At 43.8% G+C, this 12,710-nt stretch overlaps 1 protein-coding gene across 1 annotated transcript in view; it reads right to left on the bottom strand.

The window, feature by feature from the left end:
• Positions 1-12,710, bottom strand: part of DSN1 (DSN1 component of MIS12 kinetochore complex) — a 1,132,993-nt gene that overhangs the window by 286,184 nt on the left and 834,099 nt on the right. The window contains exon 8 of the mRNA XM_044084782.1: positions 1,863-1,934. Within this exon, the coding sequence (XP_043940717.1) occupies positions 1,863-1,934 (72 nt within the window). The remainder of the gene's footprint in view (positions 1-1,862; positions 1,935-12,710) is intronic.

Here is a 12,710-nt window from a genome sequence, read left to right as displayed (position 1 = left end):
GTGGAAAGCAGGTCCACCCGAAGAGAGAAGGGAGCTTGGGAACAGAGAACGACAACTTCAGGGTCGGGGGTCACACCCCGCTCTGACAAACTCACCCCCACAGATGGAGCCTCAAGCAGGATTGGTGCAAAAGTGGCTATCGGCACTGAAGACGAACACGGATCCGTGCCTGGAGCCAAGGGGCCCCCCCCCCAATCCCCAGGTTGAGGAAGGAGCAGTTCAGCAGGAATCGAAGACCAAAAGGGGCAAACCTGGAGCCTGAGTGAGGTCCACTACAGGCGCCAAGGTGATGGGTTCCAAGAAGAACGTCTGAGCAGAAGGCTTCAGAACAGAAATGGAGGAAAGGAGGAGTGCAATAAGGAGTCCGTGGAGAAACCAACCCAAGTCCTGCAGGCGGATGGGTTTTAGAAAGTGTGGGTATCCCCTGGCTGCCAACAGCTGGTCCACAAGACGGACCACATCGTGTTCCGACAGGCTCCTGGAGGATCTAGTGGATACTCCGGATGGAGAGTCAGGTCGGTCAATGAACGGCTTACACATCTGACGTAAGAACGGATCTACGGCAGGGGAGTATTAGGTCTGTGGTGCAAGATCAAGTTTCGAGACAGAGATTAATGGGGTCAAATCCAACTTGGTCGAACAGGGCTCACTGCTGAAGTGGCACTCTGAGCCGAAACAGTAGGTTCCAAAATCTTAACTGACGAAGGTATTGAAGGCGTGTCCTGAGCCGTAGTGGCCACAGGTGTCTGAGGCGTAGTGAGGTCCATCATCAGTGCCGCAAACAGGATTGGTGCTGAAATTGAAGCCGGTATCGTAGGTATCAAGATGCTAGTAGCTGACAAAGACAGAGCCATAAAGGCAGATTTATGCTCATAGGACAACTTGGGGGACCTTTGATTTCATAGGCTTACCCTGATCACCTGATGGTGAGGAAAGAACCAAATGGGACCTCTTTTTGTATTTTGTAGGAGGGGTTGAGACCTCCATCGCAGAAATGGCCTCTGAAAAGGGAGACTTAAGTAACCCTTTCAGTATCAATTTATTTTTTCGCTCATTAAGAGTGCGTTGACAAACTCTGAGAAATGTCATAAGGAGGTTGCACCAAAAGGTGGGGGATCCCAAACAGTATACACAAACATTGTGATAATTACTATTGGGTAACTTGTCATTACAAGAAGCACAATGCTTAAACCCTGAAGTACCTTTCTTATCTGATATCTTGATAGAGACACCACAGACAAACAGTTTAACAGTCCGTACTAACAAGTCAAACACTGTTGTATCACTATAACTATGTGTATAAGTAAAAACAGAAACACCTTACTGAAAACACACTAAGGCTAGGAAAGAAAGGAGAAATACCAGCTATGGTATTGAGGAATACCACAAGGGTAAGGGGAGAAGGCCATACCAGCAATGGTATTTGAAAGTTTACCAACGGTAACAAGGGTAGAGCAGAGAAGAAAGATTAAGGTCTGACAGAAGAAAAAACACTACAACTACTAATCACTCACTAGAAGAGAAAAATATCAAAAGTTTTCCATACAAAATATCTAATAAAGTTCCACTTAGCTGAGAGCCCGGCTAAAACGTGGCTTTACAGCTATGTGGCAAACGAGATCTGAGGCAACAGGGAGACGGGCATTCTGGGTAGAAGCTTAGCTCAAGAGTTTTTGGCTGGTGCGAACTTGATAAAAAGGTCGACTCGGTTCCGAGAGCTCAGAACCGAACCCATGAGTGATAAATGGAAAGAAGATTAACCTCATCAGATCAGGTATTAAGACTACACTACATTTGTTGACATCAAAAACACTCAGATGGATCAGATAAGGATAATACTAAATAGACATTAGTGAACTCACCATTCCATCTCCTCTGCTTTGTTCTGATAGGTCTGCAAGAGCTGATTCCACTGAAGGGACTCGGATGAGAACCTACGAAAAAAAAAGAAGTTATGTACTCACCATAATGTTCCATGTTTGTTGTCCATCTCACCCTTCATTCTTACTATATGGGTTCGGAGCTGACCGTTGCCTCCGACTTGGCCGATTACAGAAGCTCAAAGTCTCTAAGTTGGCTCATGGCAAGGTAGGTGTATCCCATCATGCAGTGGTATGACTCCTCATATCTTGTTTGTTGCAGACTATAACAAAAAATATTTATTTATATATCCTCAGGTGAAGGAGGAACAAGAGTCAAAGGTCTCCAATATAAAGGAAAGGAAATTTTCCACTAGGTCCTCTAAGATTATCTGGACGGGGGTAGATGGGTGGGTTCATAAGAATGAAGGGTGAGATGGACAACGAACATGGAACGTTATGGTGAGTACATAACTTCTTTATGTTATGTTGTCCTATCTCGCCTTCATTTTTACTATGTGGGACAGCGTCCCTAGCACCTTTTTCTTGGGTGGCTCATGGGAATACACTCTTGAGCCCTGTGGAACTAAAGGAGGCCCTGTCCCTGGAGGCCAAATCAACCTTGTAACGAGTGATAAAAGTATGTGGAGTTGCCCAAGTTGCATCTGCACAAATACTGTCCACTGATATTCTGCCTTGAAAGGCAGTGGATGTTGCTATGGATCTGGTTGAGTGACCCCTAACTTTAAAAGGTAGTTTATTGGAGGAGTATATAAAATGTATGCAATTGGAAAGCTAATTAGATAACATGATTTTAGAGACTGGCATACCTTTTTTTGCCTCAGAAAAGGATCTGAACAACTGGTCTGACTTTCTGAAATCTTTAGTTCTGTGGAGATGGAACATAAGCTGTCTATGCACATCTAGTTGGTGAACCTTATAGTCTGCCTTGTTGATAGGGTTAGGAAAGAACACTGGTAGCTCAATAGATTGGTTTATATTAAACTGAAAGCAAACCTTAGGGACAAAAGACGGGTTTAGTCTGAAGTGATGCCCTGTTTTTATGGAAAATTAGGTAGGGTGGTTTGATTGAAAGCGCTTGTAGCTCTGAAACTCTTCTAGCTGATGTTACAGCTACCAGGAAAATCTTTTTCCAAGAAAGGAACTTTAGATCACATGTGGAAGAAGGTTCAAAATGGTGGTGAGGCTAAATGTGAGAGGACAAAGTTTAAATCCCAAGGAGGGACTGGTTCTTTCATTGGAGGTCTCAATAAGAAAATGCCTTTCAAAAAAGCTTTACACAGTCTACATCAAGTTAGGTGTATGCTGTCGTAAGTGGAAACTGGAGATAGCTGTTAGCTGGACTTTAATTGTACCTGCAGCCGAGCCTTGTCGGAATACTTCAGAAACTCCAAAATTTAAGAAATTGGGGCCGTGAAGGCGTCTATGTTTCTGGTCTGCACCCAGTAAGAAAACCTCCATTTTCTACCATACAGTTTTCTGGTAGAAACCTTATGAGAGGATATCACAATGTGTTTTACTGCTGGAGTGAAATCCTGAAGCCTGACTAAGGTTGGAAGTGGAGCAGCCATGCTGTCAAGTAGAAGGTGTGGAGGGAAGGATGAAGTGTTCTTGACATGTGTCAGCAGGTCTGGAACTGGACCCAGTACCCACAGATCCTCCAGTAGATGAGGCCAGAGAAAAGGGAACCAAATCTAACAAGGCCAATATGGCGCAATGAGAATTAGCTTGCTTCCCAAGGATTTTGCTTTCTGAATGACTTTGGGTATGAGGGGAAATGGGGGAAAGGCATAAAGAAGTCCCGAGGGACAATTGTGAACAAGTGCGTCTCTCGCCCCCCCCCCCAGAGGGGAGATTAGGGCAAAGTAGCTGCTGCATTTGGCGTTCAAAGGAGTGGCATAAAGATCACAGCACGGCTGGCCACATTTCCAGAAGATCTCTTCCACTATGTTCCGATTTAGAGACCACTCGTGAGGCATTAATATTGCCCTGCTGAGTTTGTCGGCTATCACATTGGACTTTTCTGGGATATGTGTTGCTACTAGAAAGTGTTGGGAAGGGATTGCCCACTGCCAAACCCTCAGAGCCTCTCAACAAAGTGGGTATAATCTGGTTCCTCCCAGTTTATATACCATACCACTGACATACTGTCTGACTGGATTGCAATCGTTCCTAGTGGAAGAGTGTGTTGGAGTGCTTGCAACGCCAAAAGTACTGCTCTCGTCTCTGGAATGTTTATATGCAAGTGGGCCTCGTGTTCTTGCCATATGCCTTGGACAGTCTTTCCCAGATAATGCCCCCCCCCCTCCACCCTACCTGAGAAAAGTCCGTGGTCACAGTAGCAACAGGCTGATGTGGAATGAATGTCCTTCCAATGGTTACATGGTTGGACTGAATCCACCAACGAAGATCTCTCTTGCATGATTCTGTTATCCTGATCAGATGAGACACAGGAATTTCTTGTAGCGACCATTGGGAAAAAAGTAACCATTGCAGAATCCTCATTTGCATTCTTGCTAGGGGGACGAGGGCTATGGTTGAAGCCACTGTTCACAGGAGTTTGAGAACTATCTTTACCTTGACCTTGTGTTTGGGAAGAAGATACAAAATTTGTTTGAGAGCAGCAATTCTGTCGGAGGGAAGACGAGCCATTATCGAAACGGTGTCTATTTCTGCGCCTATGAAAGTAATATGTTGACAGGGAAACAAGTCAGATTTTTGCAAATTGACTATAATGCCTAGCTGAGCACAAATTTGCAGGGTCACATCCCTGGACTGCTGAAGTAGATGCTTGGTGGTGGCAGTTAGGAGCCAGTCGTCCAGTTACGGAAACACAAGGAATCCAAGACGTCTTAAGTGAGCTGTTACTACTGTCATGCATTTGAACACCCCGGGGGCTGTAGTGAGACCAAAGGGCAGAGCTCGAAACTGATAATGACTGGCTCCCAGCCAGAAGCGTGACTCCTTAATGCTCTGCCCATTTTTATGTGGTAGTACACATCTTGGAGGTCTATAGAGCACATCCAATTGTCTTTCCCTAAGAAGGGAAGTATCGACTGCGGTGTCACCATTCGAACTTGGACTTCCTGACTGATTTGTTTAGTTTGCTGAGATCCAAATGCGTCTCCCGTCCCCTGTTCTTTTTGGTACTAAAAAGAATCTAGAGTAAGTTCCGAATCCTATTTGGACTAGGGGGACTGTTTGGAGGGCTCTTTTGTCTAGCAACTTTTGGATTTATATGGTTGCTTGATCCTTAGATTGGGTGGAACATGTGGGATTGTTTTGATTCGAGGTGGAGGGTAGGAAAAGAGAATGGAGTATCCTCTGCATATTATGCTTCGTACCCACTTGTCTTTTGTGATATCAAGCCAAGCTTCTGGGTACAAAGATAAACACCCCCCGACTGCCTCCAGAGTAGCACAGTCGGGCCTCCTTTCAGGAGCGTTGATAGGGACGTCTGCGAAAGGAATCATGGTCACCCTGGTTTTGCAGGCCCCTCTGCCTCTAGACCGCCTACCACTGTTTCCTCCCCCTCTGCCCCTGGGGAAGGAATCACCTTGTGCATTTTGGAAAGCTCTATGGGACTTTCTGAACCACATCTTACCTCCCTTCTGCCCTTTAGAGTAGGGCCTTGAAGGGACAGAAAAACATACTCCAGTGGCAGAGAGTGTTTTCCCTTCCTGCTCGCATCTGGTGAGTGTATCTTTAACATTAGGTCTAAAGAGTGAGGAGCCATCAAAGGGGGCGTTGGTGAAGGTAGACTTAAAGGAATCCACAAAGTTACACAAGTGCATCCAGGAGTGTCCAAGGGAAACTCCTGAACCCGCTGCCCCACTCGCTCCACCTACTGCGTACAATATCAGTCTCATGGACGAGTTTACAACTGAGTTTAAGATGGATAACTGGGTGGCAACCTTTTCTAGTATCCCCGGACAAGGTACCTTGTAGAGTATCTCCTAGCTCCTTCATGAGATCTCTCTGTAGCCTTGTAAAATGTGTAAGGTAGTTCAGCTGAGGATAAATGCGCTGACGAAAAGACATGCTTCCCTTATCTGTCCGTCATTCGAGACTCTGGTGGATGGACAGATGAGGATGTCTCTGCAAGCTGCTCCTTAGTAGCTGCTGCCACCACCATAGCATCTACAGGCATGCCTTTGGTCAAAAATTCATTTTCCTTGGTGGCTGACAAGAATTTGTTTGGCCTCCTAGGGACTGGTTCCATCATGTCAGGTGATTCCCACGTCTTTCGACTGACCAGATCCATAAGTTCGCTGAAAGGCGGAGACACCCAAGAGGCTGAAGATTTAGATCAGAGCCTTCAGGTACATCAATTCCTCATGAGAAGGGGTAATGGTAGTCCAGCCACCTCTCTGTTTTAGGATCTGAAGGATATCTGCAAAGGAGACCCCTCGAGGTTAGTGTCTGAAGTGACACTCATCGGGGGAGTCCACATGCTTCTTGCAGGTTTTCTTCCAAGGGGGCTCTTCAGATGGGTATTCTAGGGAGGTCACGGAAGAATGGGGATCATCCAGAGGATGCTCCTGAGGCTGTGGATCTCTGCTGTCCTGTGGAAAAGGTGGTGCCAAGACAGAAGTCGGTGATTTAGGAGGACGAACACCAGTATCCCTGCGTAGAACTGTAGATTTGGTCAGCACACTCCTCATCAGCTCGAAGGCCAACTCCCTCGGCTCCGTGGACACTTACGGTTCCGAAGAAACAGAGAAAATCAGCTCAGAGGCCGATGTAGGAACAGACCTCAGCCGAACCTACGCACTGAGAGATAGACTCGGAACCGAAGAGGCTCGGGTCCGAGAATCCCCCTCAGGGCCACCCGGTGAACTTCGGCTCCCAGACACTGTGGATGGCACTGAGAATGTTGAAGCAGATATTGGTTCCGGCAAATCCATATGGGGTGCCAGAACTGAAGGTTCTACAGCAAGCAGTACTTTGTATTCTGGCTCCGATAAACTGGTATGGCTTGGAGGAGGAACAGTAGTGGATGTAAAGTATGTGGAAGGCTCCGAAACCAGCTGGGTAGGAGCAGACAGCAAATTTGCCAGCACCGGCATCTTCAAGAGTCTGAGCACGACCCTCTCCACATCCTCATCAGATAGGCTCCTAGAGGACCTGGAGGAAATGGTTTATGAGCGAGATCCCTGTAATATAGGAGATCTCAGTGTAGGGGAGACCGGTGAAATATCTCTGCACGGCTCCGATCAGAACTATCCTTTTTCAGCTCTGGGGTTCTTGGGGCCGATGTAAGAATGTCAACATCAATAATCTCAGTTGGCTCCGAAAGCTGTGGAGCCGATGAGGTGAAGACTTAGAGGCTTTTAGCAATTTCTCAGGAGGACCAGATTTTTCAGAAGGGACTGGAGATGGTCTCAACAGTTTTCTCTTTCTGGCTTGAAGGAGACTTAGTAGACTGTAAGGAAGAAGCACTGCCTAAAGCTTCCTCAAAAGATGGCTTTAGGAGACCTTTCAAAATTAACTTGTTTTTCCTCTCCTGTAATACTCTGGAGCTAAAGGAGTGACAAAATGAACAAGTTTCTTGTAAGTAAGCAACAGACACATACGCTATGTCTGCCTGTAAAGGACATTTTCTGACTACATTTTTGGCACTTTTTGAAGCCCGGCGGCTTGTGCTCTTTTTCTTTAGGTTCCTTAGTCATAGTTATCTGAATGTAACAAATAATCACTAAGAAATACGAAGACAGCTAGCTAGGTCCTCTAACTGAAATGGACCTAAAAACTACTGGGAGGGGGAAGGGCAACACACTACAATCAGAGATAAACAAATTCTAAGAGAGAGCTAGGTCCTCTAACTTAACAGACCTAGCCCTGACAAGAAAGTGGTGGAAGGAACACACAACAAGAAAAGCCCTTTACTAAAAAACAGGCTAAGGTCAGAAGGGAAAACACACCACACTATAAAATGCATACATATAAGATTAACTAGAGGACTACGTCCTGTAACTTAAACGGGCCTAGCCCTGAGCAATAGCTATCTAAATTAACGGGCTATGAAAAATACACAGAACACCACTATCTAAATCAACAAAAGAGCTGACAAAGGCTCAACCAGTAAATTAACAGTAACAATTATTTAAAGTAGAGAACGATCTAAGTAAAAGCTACCACTACGGGATACACGAGAGAAAACAGGACTGCGAAAAAAAAATGGCGGCCAAACAGCTGAAAAACAGCAAAAAACTATCTAATAATAACTTATACAACACCTATTACTAAATTCTAATCATGAAACGCTAACTAGTTATGAAAAACAGTAAGAAATACTAGAAAAAAGAACAAACTAGGCCACGGCCAAGAAGAGCACTTCTGAACTCGTAAAGTGGAAAACGAGATCTCAGAAGTCATATCACTACATGATGGAATACCTACCTTACCACGAGCCAACTTGGAGACTTCGAGCTTCTGTAATCGGCCAAGTTGGAGCCAGCGGTTGGCTCCGAACCCACTTAGTAAGAATGAAGGCGAGATAGGACAACATAACATCAATTAGTTACAAACAAGTTGACAGTCTGAGACTGCTCATATGGCACTTGGAAGTTATTATCCAGTTACCAAGTTCAACATTTAGAAAAACTGAATTTACTTAAGGGTCACTATAAAGTCTACACATCTAAGTACAGCAAAATGTGAAAAAATGCAACCAAACTTAAGCTCATCAAAAGTGACTTATGCAGTACATCACTCTATCACAAAAAAGTGTCCTGAAGGACCAAAAGACCTAAGTGAGATGGCATATCTTGTGTGTCTGCAGAGATCCTATTCGGCCAACTAGTGTTTTTTTGAGAATGCCTCAGTAATAACTTCTCTTAGGGAAGACAATCAAAGGAAATCTAATATATGCAAAAAGGGAAGTTGAGTATCACCTTTTAAGCTTCTGAAAAAAATTCAGTCTCACGTTTTACACTGTTCACCTCTACTCTACTCAGTAAACATTATCCAATCAGAAACTTGTAACTGATCCACAAAAATTAATTACATAAACAGTTTGTAAGGAAGTGAAACAGTGGTATGTCATACCTTTAGATTGGTAGTCATCTTAAATTAGATTTGGTTTAGCCTAAATCAGATGCTTGTAGCATCCAATGGACCAGCAGCACATGGACTTGCACTGCAAATAATATGGGGAAATGAACCATGAAGCAAAGCTGTCCTTTAATGAGATGATGCAAATAAGGATCCTTAAGGGTGGAAGAAGCCCCAGTACAGCATTTAAAAACCTTTTCACTTTGTTCTTTATGGCATGGTATCACATATCTGTAACTTTTCCAGTTACTCTTTCAAACAAGATATACACTTGCCATATCAGCTGGATGAGGATGTCTTCTTCAGTGGGTAATTGCTGGCATTTCTTCATCTGCTCTCCCCATCATGACAATACCGTTCTCTCTCATTCCTGCACTTGGGGGAGCACATGCCAAACATCATATGCCAGGCTTAACAAAATGTGTTTAAACTCCTGGAACACTTTCTGACCACCCATACACTGACAGACAACTCATAAGACAGGGAAAAAAAGGCATAAAAAAATTATATATCTGCCTATGCTGCAGGAATACCCATATGATGACACAGAACATAAAGGTCACCTAAACATAGGGGGTGGTGGGATTATAATAATAACCTAATGAAGAAGTTTTCCTTTCATATTAACTTATACAAGTATATATCCATTCTATTGCATTTCTCAAGGCCTTCTGCATTTTGTATATGGGGGGAATAATCCCAAGAAATGAAAAGTAAACCTTCCGGAAAGCTTCAACTGGATGAAGGCCTAAAGTCAGAGGGTTAAAAGGTTGAACCCTGCAGCATCAGAGTGTCAAAAGAAACTGAACTCCAAGAAACATGGTTCAAGAAAAAGAAAGGCAACAAAGTTCCTTGGTGAAGTAGAATATGACAACAGTTTTTCCAATGAACCGTTTGGACCAGCTGCTGGTAAAACAAAATTATGTCCTCAATCCACTAGGACAGAATTAATTTAGCTACTGCCAGCCCTTTTCTACCTCTGGTGTGATGAAGATAACACCTGTGCTAGTTTCCTAACTCAAAACCACAGTCTGAATATCTATAATGTCCCTGGATTCTACCCTGAAAAACAAGACAGCACTGATTTGAATAGAATGGTTTAAAGATAATTTGATATAATTTTTTTTTAGTAGTTTCTGTCAATCCTAAGGGACAACCAATCCTTACGAAAGACTAAGTAGCAGACTCCACGGACAAAGGCCTGTAGTTCGCAGAACCTACAAGGAGTTTAATGGAAATGGCTAATACTATTTTTCAACAGATAAGATTCAGAGCTAGTAAGCCAGTCAGCTGAAACAGGAAAGGGGCAAATCTGCCAGTCTTAAAAGTTCAAAACCCCCAAAAGCCAAAGGGGTCTTCAAAGTAGGAAAAAACTCAGGACCCCTTTTGGCAGTAAGTTATCTATGCAGCACTGGGCAGACTTCTACCCTCAATCAATTCTTCAGTCTGAGTTTCTCCAATGGTACTGTCCTCTAATGCGTGGAGAATGGCAGTTGTGGTGACCTTGCACGAAGATGGTTCCTCTGCTGACCCTTGGAATTACAGGTTTATTAGTCTCACTAGTATTTGCAAAGCTATGAAATACATTACACCTGAACGAATAAACAATGAAATAGGTGACCTCATATCCTTAGAATCTACCAGTCTGGGTTTGTAAAAGGCAGATCATGCCTGCTCAGTTTGGCTGAGTTCTTTGAAAGGGTTACAGAGAAAGTGACCTGGACCCAAAGCTGAACTCTAATAAGATCCAAAACACTGAAAAATAGGGTTATTCATGATCAATTCAAGTGTTCACTGGTCCTCTGTGACAGCCCTCCAAGCTGGGATGAACTGGATACAGGGGCATATAAGCCACACTATTTATCTGGACCTTGTCAAGGCCTTTGACACCATCCCCTATGTTGGGATCACTGTCAAATTCTTCAAACTCAAAATTAACCCATATATAGTTCGCTGAATTGGTAACTGGCTGTCCGAGAAAAACTAAACTCTTAAGCTGCTCTTTAGACAGAAAAATATTACCAGTGGTTTCCCACACAGCTCTGTTCTGGATTCCCTCCTCTTCGATATACATTTCCGTGACATAAAAGCGGATACCAAGAGACTATGGTTAAATAATTTGCTGACTGATATCCACTCCTGGTTTACAAACAAGACTTGTATTAATCAGGTCCAAGAAATGCAGCACAACCTCCGCCTGTATGTCTAGCAGGGTCTATATTATATTCTCGAAAGCAATGTCGAATCTGACATTGCCAACACGAGAATATTGAACACTCAGAATCTTGAGCGTGTAAACGGAAATCTCCGTAAGAGGAGATTTCTGTTTACTGCAATGTAGTGCAATCTCGGAGTTGGTACATTTAAGTAGCGGGGGGTGTGGTGGGTACAGCCCTCCATGTGGGGGGTGCAGGGGGGCTTGCCCCCTGCTTAAACCTGTTATGGTACTTTTTTCTTTTTATAAGGTCGATGTTTGAAGACATCAACCATATAGTGTCGACCATATGCTGTTCGATGTTTTCAAACGTCGATCTTATAATATAGACCCGTCTAGCATCCTTACTGTTTACCATATAGATAACATTCACCTTAGATGTGACAAAATCATCAAGGTCTTGGGTTCGTATGTTGCTAACAGACTCTCCCTTGACCACCATGTCTCTGTGGAGGTTAGGCAATCCTACCTTACACAGCTTATCCTTTGCAGTATTTAATCAAGGTCCAAAGTTATAATCCCACTTTATTCATCCCTTATTAGGATCATTAATGAAGACAATTCACCCTTTGGTAAGTACCTCTTTAAGCACCTAAATCAACTTGAGACCTCAATGTTTCCTCACCAAGGAGATCTCAATAACCTTAGCTACACTGATACAGTAAGCCCTGTCACACTGCTCTGGGTCATACAGACTCCTAAACTAGTGGTAAAACAAACACCCATTCTAGAGACTTAAACCTATACTACCACAATGACACCACCAAATGGCATGACACTACCACATCGACACCACCAAATGACATGACAGATACCTAACCCAACAGATACTCTGTTTCTGGAAAAGGCTGCCCGTAACCATCGAGCAGACTACTTCCCTAGCAACCTTAAAAGACAATCTGAATGACTGGAGGGGTGTTTGCAAATTTTCACCAGGAACACGTGGAGAAAGCCTATTAACGGGGACACTGCTAGCTGCCCACAGTCTTGAGTGATGTGGCTCAGCTTCTTGATGGTTTCCTTTGGCCGTAAGCTAAGTACAAACCTATTAGCTTAATGACAGTGTCATGACAGGGGAAGTACCAATGACATGCACCTCGACTATGAAATTAAGATTCAAATCATACAGGTGCGTCTGACAAGTTAGGATTACCTGTAAGCTGACAGAATGAGCTGTCGCAAGAACACCTGCCATCAAAAGAAAGACCTTCTTGCACTTTAAAAAAAAAATCACTTCCTGGTGGCCTCAGTCACTTGATACTCATACTAAAAGACTGAAAGGAGTCATGGAACTAAACAAAGCTCCACCATAAGGTGCAGTCTCACCCTAGAAAGACTTCCTTGGTGTTTTCAGAGACTTGCAAGTTCTTCCATCAGATGGATCTTGGCTATTATGAGCAATAAAAATGAGCCTTGATCTTTAAGGTAAACAACCAGAGAACGAGTTGTGGGGAGAAGCAAATATATACTCCCTGCTATAGAAGAAATACTGTGTCTCATCAACACCCCGCACTAGCAATTCTCGCCTGGTTTAAACAGAAAAGGATTGTACATTCCAG

This window comes from Protopterus annectens, chromosome 9.part0 (genome assembly GCF_019279795.1).
Source record: "Protopterus annectens isolate FY-2018-M chromosome 9.part0, PAN1.0, whole genome shotgun sequence".
Classification (NCBI taxonomy): Eukaryota; Metazoa; Chordata; order Ceratodontiformes; family Protopteridae; genus Protopterus; species Protopterus annectens.
The sequence above is the reverse complement of the archived record's forward strand: the minus strand, read 5'-3'. Positions and strand labels throughout refer to the sequence as shown.